The 19,791-nt window shown below is 39.9% G+C and overlaps 1 protein-coding gene across 2 annotated transcripts in view; it reads left to right on the forward strand.

Annotated features, from left to right (window-relative positions):
• The window catches only part of CDK6 (cyclin dependent kinase 6), a 135,601-nt gene extending 121,696 nt beyond the window's left edge, over positions 1-13,905 (forward strand). For both annotated transcript variants that reach the window (XM_040076794.2, XM_040076863.1), the window contains exon 8: positions 1,061-13,905. In XM_040076794.2, coding sequence (XP_039932728.1) covers positions 1,061-1,207 — 147 coding nt within the window. In that variant the 3' untranslated portion in view covers positions 1,208-13,905. The remainder of the gene's footprint in view (positions 1-1,060) is intronic.
• Positions 13,906-19,791: the final 5,886 nt, after the last annotated feature.

Raw genomic sequence — 19,791 nt, forward strand, 5'->3', positions numbered from 1 at the left:
TGGAATGTAGGGAATGACCTTGCATCAGTTTGCTTCTTGCCGTTGAAATCTCGTTAAATTTGTTCTCTGGAAGTCTTCTAAATATCTTGATTCATATGAGCTAAGTAGAGTAAAATTCTTGAAAGACTTGATGTATCTCTTAAGGAACTGCTGTCTCTGCACAAGATAATCTCAACAGCAGATGATCCTGCTGTGTCCTCATGACAGTAGCTCCCAGCTGCAGAAAGCTGGACTGCATCTGGACACTTGAAATGACAAGGGAGAAGCACTGCTGTGAGAAAAATCTGTTGTGCTTGCAGACAGCCTAGAAGTGGAAGCTAGACATGGAACAAGAATTAGATTCTGGGAACCACAAGGAATAATACATGGCCAGGAGCTCAGTGAGTGTGAGCCATGATGGAAGGAAGAAGATTTATATCTGTGTCTAGAAAGTGAGGTAGGAAAGAAATCCTTTCCTGATAGGCAAAGAGATGATAACTGAGAGCCACAGATAAAAGGGGAGAGAAGAACTGGAAGTCACTGAATTAAATTTCAGAAGTTAAATGACAGAAGTTCTGATACAAGAAGAGAAAGCAGGACTAGGAATTGGTTAGACAAGAATAGTAGGAAGAATAACACATGGAGGTGAATAAAGAACAAGGTAGGTATAAATGCAAGGCTGGGGTAGGGATTTCAATGCTGGCTGGAAAAAGGCTGGGACACAGATCTGGAAGGAGGGCCATCAAAGTGCAGCTAGGAAGTAGAGGGAGAAACTGAACATACAGCATAAGCAGATGAAGGCTGTCCTGTGCATGTGAATTCAAGAAAACCTGAGTTCTGGAATTTCATAAACTGTGAACATTTGAATTTTCCAGCATGTAATTTTTGATGTGGCCATGCTCTTATACTGTGACCCTGGTGCTTGTTTTGATGTGGGTGATCATTGTGCACCACCTTCTGAGGCCCTGCTGTGTCTCATATTGATCGTACACTGAAGGTGATATGCATTAATGTATGTATGCAATGATAGCACTGTTAACTGTACATTTTAGTTAAAACTAACTTCTTTTCATACTTTCAGAAATGCTTAGCATTCAACCCAGCCAAGAGAATATCTGCGTATGTTGCCCTCTCTCACCCATATTTCCATGATCTGGAGAAATTCAAGGAGAATCTGGACTGTCACATGTCATCCAGCCAAAACTCCAGTGAGGTGAATGCATCATAAGTGCTGACTGAAGATGAACCGTAAATGAAAAAGACACGTAGCTGACAAGGCCACTGTCCCATACAAACCATGTAGCTGCCCTAGGGAGATCATTATTTGGAGGTTTTATGCACTTATCTTTTATTTTGGGATTGTGATGTGCTTATCCATGGAAATCAATCTAGTTTACTTTTATCAGAGCAATGCAAGGGCCAGGGTTTTGACCTGCTCCTGTTGCAGCTTTATGTTTGTTTTGTTTTTGTTTTGTTTATCTACCTGGGAAAACTCCAGACGAAGAGAAGCTGCTGACCAGTTTTGCTGCCATTTTATCCTTCTAATACTGAATGCTGCCAGTGTTTGATGATCAAGTCACTGCCAAAATATGATGCAACCTCTCTCTCTCTCTCTAGCTGCTGAAGCATGATTTGGTACTTTATTATTATTATTATTATTCTGTGATATTTAAAGAATGGCATTGAAATACCAGATCTCTGCAACCTGCAGTTAACTGATACATGCGTTAATACATCCAGCTGCTGTTCATTCAGAGCATACATGCAGGTGCTTCCCCACTCGAGAACTTGCATAGACTAATTCATCGTTTCGTTACTCTATAAAAATAACAGTGATGATGATGACCATAATAAATGTCTCAGCTTTTAGGTTTTTCCATACACAAATGAGTTATTATCTAGATATGTTTGTGTGCATGTTTCAAAAAACTGTCCTGTTCTTACTGTTTCAATTTCCAAATGGTCTTTCTGTGTTGAAATGCAGACACATTCTAGTCCATCGTCTAACCCATCATTCCCCCCTGGAAACAGCTACAAGCATATTTTCTTCATCTCATTCCAAATAATTTTCTGATGTCCAGCTCAGAGTCATGAGCAGAGCCAATGAAAATCAATACAGATTTTCACCTTCAACCAGTTCTCATTGTCAGCCAAAAACAAAAATAGAAAAAATATTTCTGGTTCAGAAGCAAAGAATCCTACACCTGTAATAAACACAGAGAAGTATTTGTGCTGCATTGTACTCTGTTACTGTGCTGCCTTATCTGCGTCACCCTCCAATGCATCACAAGTGCATGAACATTAATGCTCAAAATTCCTCACATGTCACTTACTAAGCAGGCTTGTTTTCCATGCAGAAATGCATGACCTTCTCTCCTAAAACACCATGTGGGGATACTAGCACGTGCCTCTCCACTAAGGTTAATATGCCATTATTGAATGTCAAAATAACTAAGCAATTTACTTGTCTTTATAGCACAGTTATTTTAAATATTACCTGAAATTTTTATATTTAGTATTTTTGCCTTAACTAAAATATATTTTCAGTATTTTGAAAAGAAACTTTTATTTTTTTAATACTGTACTGAGGAAAAAGAAATATTTTAAATCCACAAAAACTGTTCCCTAGCATGACATCAGTGCACTTACCTGGACATGGCTTGGGGAAAATACTGGTCCAATGACTATAACTGATGCTAAGTGAGGCAGCCAGCTTTGCTTACTCCTGTGACAGTCCTTAGGCTTCTCTCTTCTTCGTCTCTATTTCATCTTGTCTAGGTGGTGAGCCAGCAGTATATCCTCATCCACGGCATGCTTGGCAGAAGCAGGTCCTTAGCAGTGAGTTGGGCAATATAACTTTTCCAGCTGTGACAGGGGAACTTCTAACCATCTCACGGGCAGGTCTCTGGCTGCTGTGGCAAACTTCACCGTTAACTCCTTTTCAGGTATCTGCACTGTCTGGGTCATGGTCCACTGCTAGGATAGTAAGTGGATCTTATTTGTCTCCTGGATGAAGCTTTTTGTTACTGTTAGACATTTAAGTTTGTGATATATGGTTAAATTAGGTCTATTTTAAACAAGCCAGATTTTGAAAGGACCACTTGCGTGCTTGCAGACAGTGGCCTGTGTTTTTCTTTAAGCCCAGAAAGAGCCTATGCAAAACTTAACCAGCATGAAATGGGAAGTTGCAAATTAGGCCTGGCAAGAACATGCACAAAGCATCTTGGTCCAGAGATATCAGAGATCCGTAACATCAGAACTTCAGAAGTTCTGTAAGCAGGAAGCTGAAGGCCAGGGAGCTGCAGCAAACCTTCTAATCTTGGCCTTTGTCATTCTCTTTGTTCCTACAGCCAAGGGGAACTGCAGACTCACTGCACTGGTGTTGTTCCAACCCTGTTCCCGTATGGGTGAACGGACCTAAGTGTGAATAATTTTTAACATTCAAAGAGAAGGATGGGCCAGGGCGAAATTCTTGCTATCAATTTTTAAACACTTAGAACAACAAACAGAGCCAAAAGTCAGGAGATGCTTGCAACAGTCGCAAATAAAAAAGGTTTTAACGGAATTTAACACTTCTGAAAACATTCCACATTTTACCTAGCGCGGAGCTGTCTATCACACATAACCTTATCAGGGCATTCAGCTGGTGTGGCTTCCCAGCAACTGCTCAGGAAACTCTCCCAGAGCTCTCCACCAACTAATGTAGAGTGAAAATGTAGAGGAGGAGATGATATTTTCCAAATTAGGCTTAAAACTCTCAGATAGAAATGTGCATCTGTTCCGTGTAAGAATCTGTTCTATTAAGCTTAGCAAAGCTGAAGAATAGAGAATATGGTTGCTCAATGTAGATACATTATTAGGGTAAAAACAGAAAGGAGGGGAGAGAATACTTTAAGCCAAAGGTTAATGTTGGCCCAAGAACTAATGAGAATGTGGAAATCACCAGGAATTTAACTACTGGAGCAGTTATTTCCCAGTCGTAATATCTAAGAGCTAAGCAAGCAGCAGAGAAAAACAGGGGCTGGCTCATGGAGTCCGAAGCGGAGCTTCTGCAACATGGTGCTGTACGTTGTCTAATATAGTAGGATCAGGTTATAAATGAGAGTATTCAGGAGAACAGTTTGCAAAGGGCTGCATTAATGGTCACATTCTGGAACATCTTCCCAGTGGGAATGGCAGGAACAAAACCAAGAAATCTAAGAATCTTGGCAGGGATAGGGAAAATATTTCTCTAATGGGGTCCTTGTGGTAGCAAGGGCCTGGATTCAAAGGACCAACAATTTTTCAAATTACCTCCTTTTCCAGATCTCTTCAGGAAGAAATTCCATTTGACATGCAATAGGCTTGATGGTATTCCAGTCTTCCCTGCCAAGCCATGTGGGGCTTCACTTACACTAGTAAACTGAGGAAGCCTGTTCTCTGGCTGGGCAAAGCACTGTCGTTGGCTAATTCCATGCCAGGAGTCATATTTATAATTAGGCAGCACAGACAGTTGTGGGACTGTGCTCAAACCCATGGCCTTGCTCTTCTTATATTACTGGTATAGCTCTAATATTTTAGTACCTTTACTCATTACTGCCATATGTGTAGGATGTAGGAATTGTGTAAGTGAAAAAGAAAGTGCTGTGATGAAAATTCTTTGTACACCTTTAAATAAGACTTTAGAGTGCAATTCTTCTTGGTGATACTTAAGCCTGTATGTGTTCTCTTCTACAGGAGTGGTTCAACAGCAGCTAAAAAATGCTGAATAACAAAAGATGTATTAAGTATAGCTCCTAGAACACCCACAGCCAGACACTGTGCTCTTCTTAGCAGAGAACAGGGTGTTCTAAGTAATGAGAGGAGAAAATTCTATCTCCCACCAGCTTTTTTTTTTTTTTTTTCTTTAATCACTACTATATAATTCTGCAGAAAAAAAACCAGACCCAATAGCCAAGGGAAAAAAAATCACCACAGCCAGCTAGTGAAGTACTAATAGCAATCCAACTGGTGCAGCCCTTTTCCCCCTGTCCACACTCACACCAGCCTTCCCGTTCATTTCCTTCAGCTCCCTTAAGTAAACAAGTTTCAGTGAGCCTCACAGGTGCTATTTCCAGAGAGATTCTTACTAATTTTCCATAGCTACACTGTGTCAATGTCACCTCCGTTCCTATTACTACGTGTTGATTTTTTTAGTCTCACAGCCTAAACCAGTGATAAGAACTTTGTGCACCTCCTTGCTTAGGCTTAGTCTCATGTACCCCTGTGTTGCCTTTTGTGTGGTTAGTAGAATTATAAAAATAAGATTTGTGCATATTTCTGTGTAGGCTGTGCCCACACTCCAGGTTTCTTTCAGCCTGTTGGTACACAATGATCAATAGTAGAGCATCTCTTTTCCTGTTGTTTCTCTCCTAAAACACACCAAAAAATGAGGGTGTCATGTTTGCAAAAAAAATTAAAGTTTGGGCTATGTGTACAGAGCCTTTTTAATTAAAGGTATTACTGTATTGCAGCATTTGAACATCTGCATAAGGGAGGGTTTCCAGCATGGTAACTCTTACATGGTTTTTATACTCAGTGGTTGTTTTGGTGAATAAGAAGAAAATATTGTGCCTTGGTGCTTTTCACAGGTTCAACTCTCACTGTCTTTGAGAAGTGTGTTTTCTTATACATGTAATTGTTTCTGCTGTTAGGTATTAGTTCAACTTAATTATGGAGAATAGAGAGAAAACATGCTGTTTTGGTCTTTTAGCCAGCAAACTTGGAGCACTTACCTGGCTCACAACTGAAAACACATCAGTTGTCAAATACATGTATGACTCAGAGACCACACAGTTTGGTTTAAAAGGCCACATAAATTAATTATGTTCCATGTATTAGACACATTTGAATAATGAGGAAGTTTATTCTAAGAACTCTGTTTTATAGAACCACTTGGCTAGTATTTTTCATATACAGTAGGTTCAGGAATAGATTGATTTTTATATACAATGTGAATTAGAAGATACTAGGCTATTTGAGTGATTTTGTTGTATGCTTGAAGCTTGAATTGATTGCAAGCTTAGGAACTTAACGTATTTATTTTATTGCTTCAAAACTGCTTCTAAATATCAAGATCTTTTTTAATGTTAACAGGATTTCACACTTTTTTAAATGTGTAAATTATTTTCTTGAAATTAGTGTGTTAGAAAAAGCATTTTTCCAAACTGCATTAGTGGGAAAATTTATTTTTACTTTCACAGAGAGGTGAACTCTTCAATAACTGACTATCAATAAGCTATACTTTTACTTTCTTTTGATTACTAAGCCTTGAGTATACAGGTCACTTTTAATGAAGAAAAAAATTCAGAAACAATCTCTAGAAAATGAAATGGGATTTTATATGTTTTAAGCTTCCAAGTTTTATTTTCATAGCCTTTTTTTTTTTTTTGTGCAAGTAGAGTTCAGATATACAAAGATGTGACTAAAATTTCAACAGTCTAACAGGCTATACGACTCAAATTGAGGTTTTATTTGTGAGCTGTTTATTCTATTTTATTATCTATCTGTGTCTTGCAAATTATTAGATAATGGCTGTAATATAATTCTAGTTTCTGTAACCATCAAATCTCAATAATTTATGTAAAACAGAAAGAAGCATTCTCGTTGATTTTATTTAACTAGGCCATTAAAAGAAGAAAGATGTAGACATATGAACTGACAAATATACTTTTGCCAAGTGTTGTTTCTTCCCTTTAGTTTGAAGCTTAGCTAGTATTGCATACTGATAATGCAGTACAATGTAAGAACCATAAAGACCACTTAAGAGTAGTGTCCACAAATAATATGAAAAATGGCTCATTAGACTCTTGGAGAAACCAGCTGAAAAATCATTACTTTAGCTGTAATACTCAAAATCTTGAAACTCCTATATTTTTCCATTAAAAAGTATTCCTGAAAAATTATGTGTATGTTTTTAATTCAGTGATAGGCATCCAAACAGAACTGAATCAAGTGGGAACTTGTTCTCAAAAGTGTTTTTTCCAGGCTGAGTAGAAGCCCTCAGTTCTTCATGTACTCATCAGAAACTAAAATTAACCAGCACCATTCTTAAATGAGCCTTTTGCTTTCTGGGCAGAAAAACCCAAGGTTGCTGTGAGTGAAGTTATTGGAAAATTTGCTTTGACTTAAAAGTCCTGTGGAAGCTTCTGCAATATTCAGTTTTTTAGCCTTCTCTGAAAGACTGTGCAAAACAGCAAAGATAAATTGAAACTCCTTAACCATATGGTCTTTTTCCCTTCACATTACATATTTTATCTGTTTTGGGATATATTGAAGGGTTTTATCCAGCTCAGTGTTAATGAGACTTTTGCAAGGCTAGAGAAAATAAAAACAACTTCTGCTATAGTATTATGATTGTTGGTGATTGCGGGAGAGCAGGTTTTTTTATTTCCAGAAAGGATCAGACAAAATCTACTGCCTTCTTTGAAAAAGAAAAAAAAAAAAAAAAGACAAGGGGAAAAAAAAAAAAAAATTTAAAAAGCTCCCACAAACAGCTGACACTTGGTAAAAATCAGAAAAGATATTTTTAATGAACTATTTGGAAAATATTGTCAGGATGAGTGAAAAGGAGCATATTTTTGATGTGAGAGACATAAATGCAAACAATGCATATTAAATATGCATTGAAACTGATACTTTTTCGCTGAGTTTGCAAAGGTAATAGGGTTTTATGGAAGAAAAGCATCCAAGTATGAATTTATTTGAACTACCACTTAAATGTTCATTTGCACTAAAGCAACCTGTACTGTTTGAAAGGAGATAGGAAGACACAACTTGTTAAACTTGTGATTTACTTTGGTGTCTACAAGGATGTGTTGTAAAGCTCTCAAGCTCACTGTCCAGTTTTGAGCAGGCCAACTTCACATTCACACTATGAACTTTCTGTACCTTAAACCCATCCACAGGCCTGACAAAGACACATTTTCTAGTATTTACTTGGATACTTGCTCACATTGACATGCTCATGTTAAATCCAGAGGACAGTCTCTTCCACTGAATGGAAAATGGATTTTCAGACTGACAGATTCCTTTGTACAATTATTCCTAAAGGGTGTGAAATCAATGTTCAATGATATGGAGCCCCTCATTTTATTCTATGTTTCACACGTACATCATGTTATGCTAATTCTCACCCTTTATTTAAAAAAAAAAAAAAAAAAAAAAAAAAAAGGAAGTTAAAAAGTTCTTTAATGTCAGGATCAATTTTGGGTTGCTAGATTAAGGAGAAAAATCATGATGTGATGGAAGGAGAAAAAATAGGCAAAGAGTAGGAGAGTTGGCAGGTGAGTTTGACTACATGGAAAAGTTAGATATAAACACAGGGGGAAGACTTTTTTCCCAGTTGTTTTGTTTTCTCCTGTCATATAAGATGATAAGACTCATGAACGGGATTTTGGTTCTAGATACTTACGCCAACTCAAGTCATTGAGTTCCAGTGTACTTCTTCAACATAGCAACAGCTCTATTTTTTAAATTTTCCATAAGCTAGAGCTTTTTCTGGGTAGATATATTAAGAAAGGGCTTATGAAACGGCTTGACAGCAGATAAAGCTGTCCACAGAGACAGTGCCTGTAGTTAAGCTGCAGACATTGGAGAATGTACAGCTCTGCTGCAGGAGAGCCACTGACAGTGTCTATTAGTGTGCAGTGTTGTGCATTGGAAGTTGACTCCTGCTGCAAATTGAAAATCCTTTGGTCATCTGAAATGGCATGGTTTTGCACACTTGGATTTTGATAAGGTTATCCACATGCAAGTTTCGCTGGATCAGTCCAAGTGGTTCACCATCTTACAGGAGCAAGTCTGACACCCTGTGTAAATAACAATGCAAAATCATCTGCCATGGGAAAAGACTTTTTGTAGGTTGTAGAGTAGGAATGAGCTTTCTGAGCTCCTCTGCCAACAGGAGAGCTAGTGTTAACTATTTTTATGCCAGCTCCAAAAATGCAGAATAGGAGGCCTGCATGGCATTTTGTTGTGTTCAGTCTATGTGCATGGGCAGCAGGGTAAGTGTTGGCACAAAGGGGCTAATTTTGGTTCTTCTATTAAGTGTGAGCACCTAGGCTTGGCAGAGAGACAAACTTCACAGTTCAAAGGAGGGGAAACCTCTAAGTCTCCATAATAGTTCTCTGGCTCTTGTTAAATACATATAGTGGTAGATCAGTCAGCCACTCAAGCAGTCCTTTCCTTATCCCAGATCATCCTGTGACACTCTGAAGGACACCTGGAGGAGTCTATCCCTCAGCAGTTTTCCACCTCACCTGCTTCCTCTCACTGGAGCGACAATTACCTGACATTTGTATCTGACCCTGATGGTGCTTCCACTACCACTGAAGTATCTGTGAGCTAAATTCCTGCCTTATGACTCTGCAGCTTCCAGTCTCGGCCAGCCAGTGATTTGTACTCTAGTTTTTCCTTCTCATTAGGAACAGGGAAGTAGTACAGTAGAATATGGCAAAATGTGTGCTACCTTCACACTTTTTGTTTCAAGCAAAACCATAAGCTAGAATAGATTAGACTGAACATAATGTTCAGTTGATCAGCCAAAACAACTTTGGATTCAGAACATTTACTAAGAACAGAAAATCCCTGAACAACTGTCTGTGATGCACATTTTTACAAGAGCACACAATGATGCCCCTGTTACACAGAAGCTTTTGATGGATACAAGACTAGCAATGCCAGCCTCCAACTGCTTACCCTGCTTTCCCTCACCTTCCCCAAGATCACTGTTCTCAGGAAGAGAATGGAGCAACTGTGAAACAGTCCCCAGCTCTCAAGATAGGTTGTATTCATGCAGGTAATCAAGCTCATTCCTTCCCTTTTGGCTATGGCAGTGTAAAGCACAGACCCCTGCCACAAGTACTAGGCACAAACAGACCTTAAACGCCAAAATATTCTCCTGAGGAAAAGTCTTCCCTGGATCTAAAGGGGACAGTATGTTTATTGTCCCCTTTAGACAGTTGACTTTCATTTTTTCCAAATACAAGAACTCACCTAAGAAAACTCCACAAAAGGGATGATTCTGAATTCCAGACATTCTGTGGGAAAAGAAAAAATGTCATTCCAGGTATATGATATGTATCTCAAACAATCATCCTTCATCTGTGATAGAAAACAATCCACCAAACTGGGTTTAAAATGTTGCCTTAGTCTGCAGCATGCTAGTTAAGTAAGTGGTTTTCTTAGCAAGACCAGGACTTGCAATGATTTCTGGCAGGGACTTTCATCTTGGAGTCCCTTTTAAGAAAGGCAGCTGTAATCATGGGTTGCACCTACAACAAAATGTGCATCAGAAATTGGATGGTGGCAAGAAGTTTGTGGATGTGAGGCTGTAAAAGATGGCTTATGTAAGCTCAGGGGGGATTTGCTTGTGGGAAAGTATTGATTGCCATGCACATTTTGAACTGAAGTTAGCTGTCAGAACATGATAGAAGGACTGCAGCATCATGAGATTAGAGGCCTTTTCCCTTTAGATGTGTAGCAGCCCTGTGGTGTTCCAGCTTTGTTTTAATTTATTTCACTTCCCCACTGCCATTCTCCTTTCTATTGTGTGTGGTAAGTTGAAAAGAAAAGCATTACCTTACAGTTTACCATCTCAAAAAGAGAGACGGCCAGCATTGTCTGAAAATTTTGATCACTATGTGGTGGTCAGTATTAAGGAGAATCATAGAATATACTGAGTTGGAAGAGACCTATCAGGATCATTGACTCCAACTCCAAGAATCTCACCATGTGCCTAAGGGTGTTGTCCAAATGCCTCTTGAGCTCTGTCTGAACGAGGCTTGGTGCTGTGACCACTTCCATGGGGAGCCTCTTCCAGTGCCTAATCACCCTGTGGGTGAAGAACCTTTTTCTGATATCCAGCTTAACCCCCATCCCCGACTCAGCTTCGAGTCCTGTCACTGTTCATGAGAGTGAAGTTGTCTCTGTTCAGTTCTAACAAACAGAATTCAATATCCATGGCATCTGCCTTCCATTAAGCACTGTTAAAAACCTGTCATTCTCCACAGTGTTCAAAATCTCTTTGCCAGGAGATTGAACTCCCTTCCTACAATCCATTTGGAGTCACAGCAGTGTGAGCAGACAAAGTTTACATTATGATGGTGCTTTTCAGTAAGAAGTGAGAGCCAGTTCCAGTTGACACATGGACTGAAAGAGTCTCGAGGACTCGTAGCTAGGGACATTCATAGGCAAGGCAGTCCCTTTTGCTAGTGCAAGAAATGCATTTTAAAACACTTAAGATAGGGAAAATATAAAGGTGCCATTTATTTTTCCAGTAGAATATGTTTTTTGCACAATGCTGTATCATTTTGGCGCTGAAACCAACCCCACAGATGAACATTAACTAACACCTTCCTTGCAGTGTTTAATTTCTTTGCAAATTCTTTACAAGCATTTGGATTAATGTATTTATGGTCCATTTCATTCCAATTCATTTAAGTGGTCTATACCTGCCCTTGAATCTCATATGAATTTTATTGTTAATATTTTCCTGCATCACTTTGAACAGCTTTAAAAATATAATGTCTTTGAATGCTCTAGTTAAAGAAAAATGATACCCTTAAAATGCTGTGTTGCAAGTTGGAACTGTATACTTTGGAAATGATGTTTATATTATAACTCCCAAAGGCATCACAGGGTGCTTTCGTCCATATGTCTGTCTTCTACTTTGTGTGTTACAGTGTGTATTTGTACCTCCTCACTATGATACTCTTCAGTCTGAAGGCCTAAGTCTGCAAAGACGTGAATACTGTACTGTACCTGAGCAGTCCCACGGAGCAGAGAGGGCTTACTCATGTGAGTGTAGTTGCTCACAAAAAGTATTTGCAGAAAAAGGCTTTCCTTTAGTAACTGACTGTAATTGTGCGGACACATGGTTAATAACAGTGCCAAGACACCAGTAAATGGGGTTTGTGTTTATTGAAAATGTGGACACATTTATCTTCAAGTTATTTGACATTAATCTAAATTATTGCTATTATGGTTTAGTATATTATTTTGTATGAAAACATATTAGTCCTGTGAAAGGGTAGTTGCAAAAAAAATGTGTTGAGTCTTGCTGCTTTATTTTTATTTGCATTTAGTATACATTTTGGTTGTTGAAGTGAGGCTAGCTTCTTAGAGAGGCAGGAAGATAGATCAGTCTGGAAAAATCATAAGTAAGCATCATACTGTGCATTGAGTTTTGCAACTAGAGTAGTATATATGTTCAGATTTAGTAATTTTTATGCTTTAGAGCATTTTTGTTTGTTTTAATATGTAAAGGAATAACCAGAATACTTTGAAATGCTATTGTAGAGATAATTTTACACATAGTGGGGGTTGTTGTCTGAAAAACTAAAATTAGAAAACATTACATAGGCTGCCTTTGGCTTTAGTTTGTTTGTAGAAGGCCCAGCAGGTATCTGTTGATTCTAGATACTTAAGCCAGGGGTCAAGTTTGTGCAGCATCTTGTAACTGAAGAAAGTTTTCTGCCGTGATAAAGTTGCCCATCTGGGCTTGAAGTAAGATTGCTGCCTAAACAAAAGCATAAAGGCAGCAAATTTAGGTGGTGGTTTGTTTTGGTGGGGTTTTTTTTGTGCATGGACAATTGCATGAAATAGGGGTGGAGATTCAAAGTATTTCAAATCATTTAGCATGATTTTCTCTTGTTCTAATTCCACTGACTACAGTTAAACCAAGAATTTGGCCTTGTAAGTCTACAAATTTCAGTGTCAGGCAGCTCAGGTCTACATACTTACTACGTACTTAAGCTTAGTAAATCAGCAAGAATACTATATAAATTGTAATGTGTGATAAAAATCTTAACTCTAGTTACATTATTTCTCTAAAAGTTTCTGTTCTTTGCTTTTTTAATACAAAAGGTCAGAATTGCACTTCATAGTGGCATTGGGATATGTGGAGAAAAGCAGGATGCTGGTACAGAAATGTATCAGAAATAAGATTCAGTTCTTACTGCTCCATGTGTGCCTACCTTACATGTGACAAATCCCACTGAAGTTAACAGAAATTATATAAAGTTAAGCCTGTTTGTAACTCTCATGAGATACTGGTTTAAGAATCTTCAAGATAAGTTATGTTCTCAAAAGGCATTATTAAACTCGTGGTTTCAGGTTTACAGAACAGCTTCTGAGACACATCCAGAGTAACTTTATTAATTGATACTACACCAGGCCAACATCCATTAGCAAATCAAAATCTCTTTCAGTACATTCATTTCTCAGTATAATTAAAAAAATAATAATAATTAAAACAGTCTCTATTCTGTTTGGATTAATTTTCTTCTCTGTTTTTCACCTTTTTTGTCATAAAATATCATTTGCTCTGGAGTTGTCTAGGATTTGATAATTCAAGGAAAGCATGCAAAGCAGTTTGGAATACGTTTCTTCATTCACCTTAGGGCATACATTCAGCTGGTGAAAATCAGCGTGGTCCTGTTGACTTCTACAGCATTGTATCCGTCTATACCAGTGCAACAGTTGGCATGTCAGGTTTTAACATTTCAAGTCACTTTACCTACATATGCAGTAGGATTCTGTTTTGCAAGATGGAAAGTTACCTACAGTGCAAACTGTACTACCTAGACTACCATTGATACCTATTCACAGGACATGATTTCACTGTATCATTTCATACTTGAAATTCATGATGTTCTTTTAATCAGGGTACAAACATGAAAAGGTGCGTGTGTTACTGTTTCTTTTAAAGGTGCATCATTTTGTTTTTTATTTTGTGTGCTTAATAATTACTAGTCACTGTTCTTTACATTCTTTGCATTCAACATTAAAATCACTTACGTGTGAAATACAGTATCACCTGCAGAGGTACAGAAAAATGTAACAGTGATTTCTTGAACTGTTACTCAAATATACTGGTTTACCTTTTAGTCATCAATGTGACATCAAGGGGCTACAGCATGTGAACTGTGGTATATAGAAGTCTTGCACCATTGCTGTACAGGAAATCTTGCAGACTCTCTCCTCTTCTTGCACAGCTGCTGATTACCATATACACATTGGGAAAAAAGTAAGTTTCTGCTGTACAGAATGGCTGGGAAGTAACACAGACACTTTGGAAACTCTAGAGCTCCCTTTGCAAGCTTTCAGACAAAACCCTTTGATCTAACTGCATGCCTGCTCTGTGTCCCAAATTTCACCCTATGGGGCTTTCTGCTTTAAGAACACCCTCAGCTGGGGCTACTTTACGTTGACTGCATTGAAGTTCATCGGAGCATGCACCTTACCGTATTAACATATTCTTTAGCTTTTACAAGTTTGTAAAGATGGTTGACTGCAAAACTAATGTGTCAATACAGCAGAATTAAATTAAGGCACACAGAAAGTTATCAATAATGTATTATATCAGAATTACAGTCGTTTGGAACTGAACGTTTTGCTGCTGGCAGTGCAAGAAAAGCAAAGTTGTGTATTTATTGTTGGGTGCTGAGGGTTCAGTATGAAAACCAATGTAATAAAAATTTTCACAGTGTCTAGTTCTCTTTAGTTCCCAAATTATTGAAAAGTAAAAAAGGCAAAAAATTAGTTTTGTATTTAAAACTGCTTCACCCTTCTAGCTATATTTTTCTTTTATCTAAAAATGTAAAAGAATACAAATGCAGTAAGTATTGTATATTAAATACAGAAAATTAGCAATGCTGGTTTCTAGTTTTTATGTTTCCAAGTGTTTTTCTCAACACCCTGTGTATTCTAGAAAATCTACAAACACAACCAGACACAGAAACATAAGCACATGCACACCCTTTCCAGCACCTTACTATATGTCAGATATATAAAACTCTGCCCTCATTTATCCCAATTACTCATTCCTAGGTATTTTGCTTACCTACGATGACTTCCATTTTAAAATTAAAATATAAGAGTTTACTTTCTCTTTCAAAGACAAATCGTTGCTGCAAACTGTGCTTTTACTCATCTATAACAGCTCTCAGTTGTCCATGAAATGCACTATTTTTCCCAAACGTTACTTGATCCAACTGCTGTGCTAAATGTGCATGGTATTTTTGTATTCCTTAAGATTCTGCTGTTTTCATATTTTAAGGAGCTGAGTGCACTTTATTGATTGATTGTTTTCTCTCGATTGGTTATTGTCATCGTTTGACAATGGCCAAACGCCAGGCACCCACAAAAGCCGTTCGCTTACCCTCATCTGCTACAGTTGCATAGAGAGGGAAAAAAATTGATGAAAGGCTCATGAACTGAGGTAAGGACTGGGAGAAAACACTCAAAGGGCAAAACAGGTTCAAATTTAAAGGTATAAGGTAAATTTATTATTAACAGAGTCAGAGGAGAATAATGAGAAGTAAAATAAACCTTCAAAACACCTTTTTTTCTCCCCGACCCCTCCCTCCTTCCCACTGACAGCACAGGGAGACAGGGCCTGAGGGTTTTGGTCAGTTTGTCACGAGAGGTCTTTTTCTGTTCTCTCAGAGAGAGGAGTCTTTCCTCTGCTATGCCATGGGGTCCCTCCTGCTGGAGACAGTTCTCTCCGTGAACTCCTCCAGCATGGCTCAAATCTCATGAGCAGCAGTCTTGCCAAAACTGTTGCAACATGAGTCCTTCCCACAGATAAACAGTCTTTTCAAAACTGTTGTGGTGTGGGTCACTTGTCCACGGGGTGCAGTCCTCTAAGGATAGGCTGTTCTAGTGTGGAAAAAAGGACCCACTATCTCTGGAAGCAGGGGCCCTCTCTCTCTCCATTGAAATCTCCCACTGGATCACAACTTTCTCTGGCATCCACCTGCTCCAGTGTGAGTGCTTTTCTCATGGGCTGCGAGTGGATTTCTGCATCCCCCATGGACTTCATGGGATGCAGGGAGACAGCCTGCTTCACCATGGTCCTCACCACGGCCTGCAGAGGAATCTTGGCTCCAGTGCTTGGAGCATCTCCTCCCCTTCTTTTCCAACTGAACTTCTGCCACCGTGTTGTTTTCCCTTTCCTCGCTTCCTCGTCTTCTCTGACCAGAAGAAAAATTTCTGCCCATAGGTATCACTGCCAACAAGTTCCACCAATTCAAAGATTCCTGTGGGATCTCGCAGCACCAAGAGGTCAATCGCCTAGGTTTCACGCCGGAGAGTCCACCGCCGGCCAGAGGCAGTGAGAGGCAGTGGCGGCCGCCACAGCGCTGGTGCCATTTTATCACCTCGCTTCGTGTGAGGCGCTGGGAGGGAGAAGCCACCGCCGCCCCTGCTCTTCTGTCCACGGCACAGCTGGCTAGGGGTGGCCAGGCAGGCAAGACTCGCCATGGGCCACGCCAAGATGGCCCCAGCAGCAGACATCACTACCCCTGGGAAAAAACTGCCCAGCCCTGTTTTGATTTTCTTCTTAATTATGTCATCACAGAGGCATCACCAATCTCTCTAATTGGGCCAGCAGCATATCCATCTTTAGAGCCATCAGAGATTGGCTTTGTCAGACATGGTGGAAGCTTCAGTAGCTTCTCACAGAAGCCACTTCAGTGGCCCTCCCCAACTACCAAAAAACCAGGCTGTGCCAAATCAACACAGATATAAACATGACTAGTAACATTTCTGGGTGTATAGAAACAATAAAAGTGTATGTTTTGAGTCAAATACAAAATGACATACCAGGCTCCAGAACAAGCTGCATTTTTTCTTGTTCAACCAAAAAATCCTCAGCAAAGCACTGCAAGTACAGCTCCAGCTGCTTGTAAAGTTCATTAAGTTCTCTTCAGAGTGGGATACAAATACCTTATACTAACATGGCCTCCAACAAGCCACCCAGATCCAGGAATCTAAAAACTATCAGCTCAAGCATTCAAAGAGATGTCGGCTTCTGGATAAAAGCTGACACTGAGACAGAAATGACTGCAAAGCTAATCAGACCCTAAAGCTTCAAAGAATTTTTTACTTAAAATCAAAACTTTTTTCTGCTCTTAGAAACCTGGAGGGACCATGAAAGTCTTTTATAAGCATTAATTACATAAACTGCAGGTGCAACACAGACAAATAAAAAGCTACGTTTACATTGTGAGACATTCCAAATCAGTCTTTAAGTACATTATAAGATTATGAGTAGCAGTCCAGCCAGGGACAGACACAAAGTGAACTGCAGTGAGGCCAGAGTCACACATACTCATATTAGCAGTAGCTAATTGTGAAAAAAGGGGAAAATAATGGAAATATGTAACATTACATAAAAGCTACCATAGGAATCTGGATACTGTCTGGTGCTTTCTCTCTGATAGTGCTCAGAGCAAGACACCACAGAAGAAAATTCAACAGTCTCTTGGCAATTATGGAACAAATTCCCTGTGTGGGGATTTTCTTCCTAGCCCTCATCTGTGAGAAGGTGAGTTCATAAGACCCAATTATAGAAAAGAAAATTATAGTAAAAAAAAAAAAAAAAAATCCAGTAAGTAAAAAACTAAGGAAGGAAAGTATACTAAGGAAAAAGCACAAATGTTACTCTTCCCATTACCCACATAAAAGTTCTTTTACTCTTTGCCTCAAAATTATCTAGTGACACTAGGTGTCATACCTGTTAGCACCATAGAAACAAATGATCATTTAAAAATAATTTTAAATGCATTGTCTGCCATTTACTGAAAAACACTAAGATTTTGACATTATCTGTACGAATTCTCATTTTGAACTCAGTTGTGTTGCTCCTCCACCTCCCATCCCTTTGATAAACAAGGTCATCTTTTAGTCTCCTAGCACACAGAAGTCCTTTCCCTAAGTATTTTCATCCATTTTTAGAAATCTGATTTGTCTGGGTGGATTTTCAAGCCGCCGCAGCCCGGGTAAGGAAAGCTAATTGGGCTCTAATTAAAATACCATGGACCGCCTAGCAGAGGACTCCCTCCTCCCCCGAGCCTGCAGACGGAGGGACCCTGCACCCTCCCTTCCTGCCGTGGCAGGTCTTTCTACTTCCAGGCACCAGGCTCAAAGCCTCACAGCGCGAAGTGTGGGATGAATAAACTCACTTAGCTCAGCTTTGGTCCAAACATTTCTGAAGAGTCATTCCGTCCTGGCAGATTTGCCGCAGCCTAGGCATCACCTCCGCTGCTGCAGCTGAGCTGAAGCCCCCGGAGCCCTGCAGCCCGACGTGCCCCCGCACGGGGACACACGGACAGCTCTGCTCCAGCCTCGGGACACCCCTGAGCCTGCCCGGGCCGCCGCGGCACAGGGGACAGCCCACACGCGTGCAGTGCCATGGGGCAGCCGCCTGAAACTGGATTGCTCGCCCGAACTCCAGAGCGCTCCAAATCTGAACGCGCATTTGGGGCGAGGATTTCACCATGCTTCACAAAATGGATATTATCATAGACTTAGTAATATTCCTAATCTCATTTTGTATGTATTTTACCGCAATTCTTGTACTTCTCCAGCACTGTAGGCAGCTCTGGGAGAACTTCTGCCTGGTGTGTTTCCAAAGTGGCCATTCTTGTTTTAGAACACACCAGCTGTTTTCTGAGGAATAAAATTTCCCTTACACACTATCTTGCAATCTTGAACACTAGATTTAATTTGCAACTGAACAAATTTTACTTGCAAATCTGGTATAGTCACTTTCTTAGTTTCCTTCTAGTTCCTCGCAAGCTGCTCTTGGTTTTACTAAGCAATTTGGTATCACAAATTCCTGTGGGCTCACCAGTTTTTCCAGCTCTTTCCAAGTATGAAGACAGCAAAGCTATTTCAGTAACAAAACTCATTTGTGCTTGGTATGATTAACATATTAACATGTGATTGCTTTTCTTCGTTTTTACAAAGATATGACTAACATGCAGTAATTTTTAATGGTAATACTTTGAGAAAAGTACATTTGAAATTCTGAGTTAATAGATCCCAGTAACTCCCGGGCTTTTCTTAGCACTTCCATTATCCTAATGTAATATTAACCCTGCCAGTATTACAATGCTTTATTTTGTAGTGCAAATGCCTAGCGAGGGAGGGTTTTTTGTTTGTTTGTTTTGTATTGTTGGTTTGTTTGTTTGGGTTTTGTTGTTGTTGTTAGATTTGGGGGGGGGGTGTTTTGTTTTTTTCTTAGCTCCCCCCTCCAGCAGAAATAGGGCCCAGCTCTATGTCAGGGCAGGCTGCTATTTCATAATACCTTCGTCTATGCATGTACCGAAGGCAAAAGGAAAAGCGAACACTGCCGTTTCCTCTGTAACTGACCACTAGGTGGATCAAGAGAGGAGACGAATCTCTCACCATGGAATCCTGCCCTCTCCTGGGAGGCAGATTCCAGACGAGAGTCCCAGGATACAAGTGCACGTTTACATTTCAGGGCTCCCCCTCCAAAGGCTGTCCCGGCGCTCGCCCCGCCGGCGGCTCCTCGGGAGAAGGGAGACATGGAGCTGCTGGAGCGGGTCCAACGAAGGGCTACAAAGATGGTGAAGGGACAAGAGCATCTCTCTTAGGAGAAAAGGCTGAGGGAGCTGGACCTGTTCAGCCTCAAGAAGAGACGGAGAGGGGAACTCATTAATGTGTATAAATGTCTGAAGCGGGGGTGCCAAGAGGATGATTCCAGGCTCTTCTCAGTGATGCCAGGCAATGGGACACGAGGCAACGGGCAGAACCTGATGCACAGGAACTTTCTCCTGAATATAGGAAGAACTTCTTTACTGGGCAGGTGACCACGCACTGGAACAGAATGTCCGGAGAGGGTATGGAGTCTCCCTCACTGGAGATAGTCAAGAGCCGTCTGGACACAATCCTCTGTCACGTGCTCTAAGACGACCCTGCTTAATGAGGGAGGTTGGACCAGACGACCCACTGTGGCCCCTTCCAACCTATCCCATTATGTGA

Source organism: Hirundo rustica, chromosome 1 (genome assembly GCF_015227805.2).
Source record: "Hirundo rustica isolate bHirRus1 chromosome 1, bHirRus1.pri.v3, whole genome shotgun sequence".
Classification (NCBI taxonomy): domain Eukaryota; kingdom Metazoa; phylum Chordata; class Aves; order Passeriformes; family Hirundinidae; genus Hirundo; species Hirundo rustica.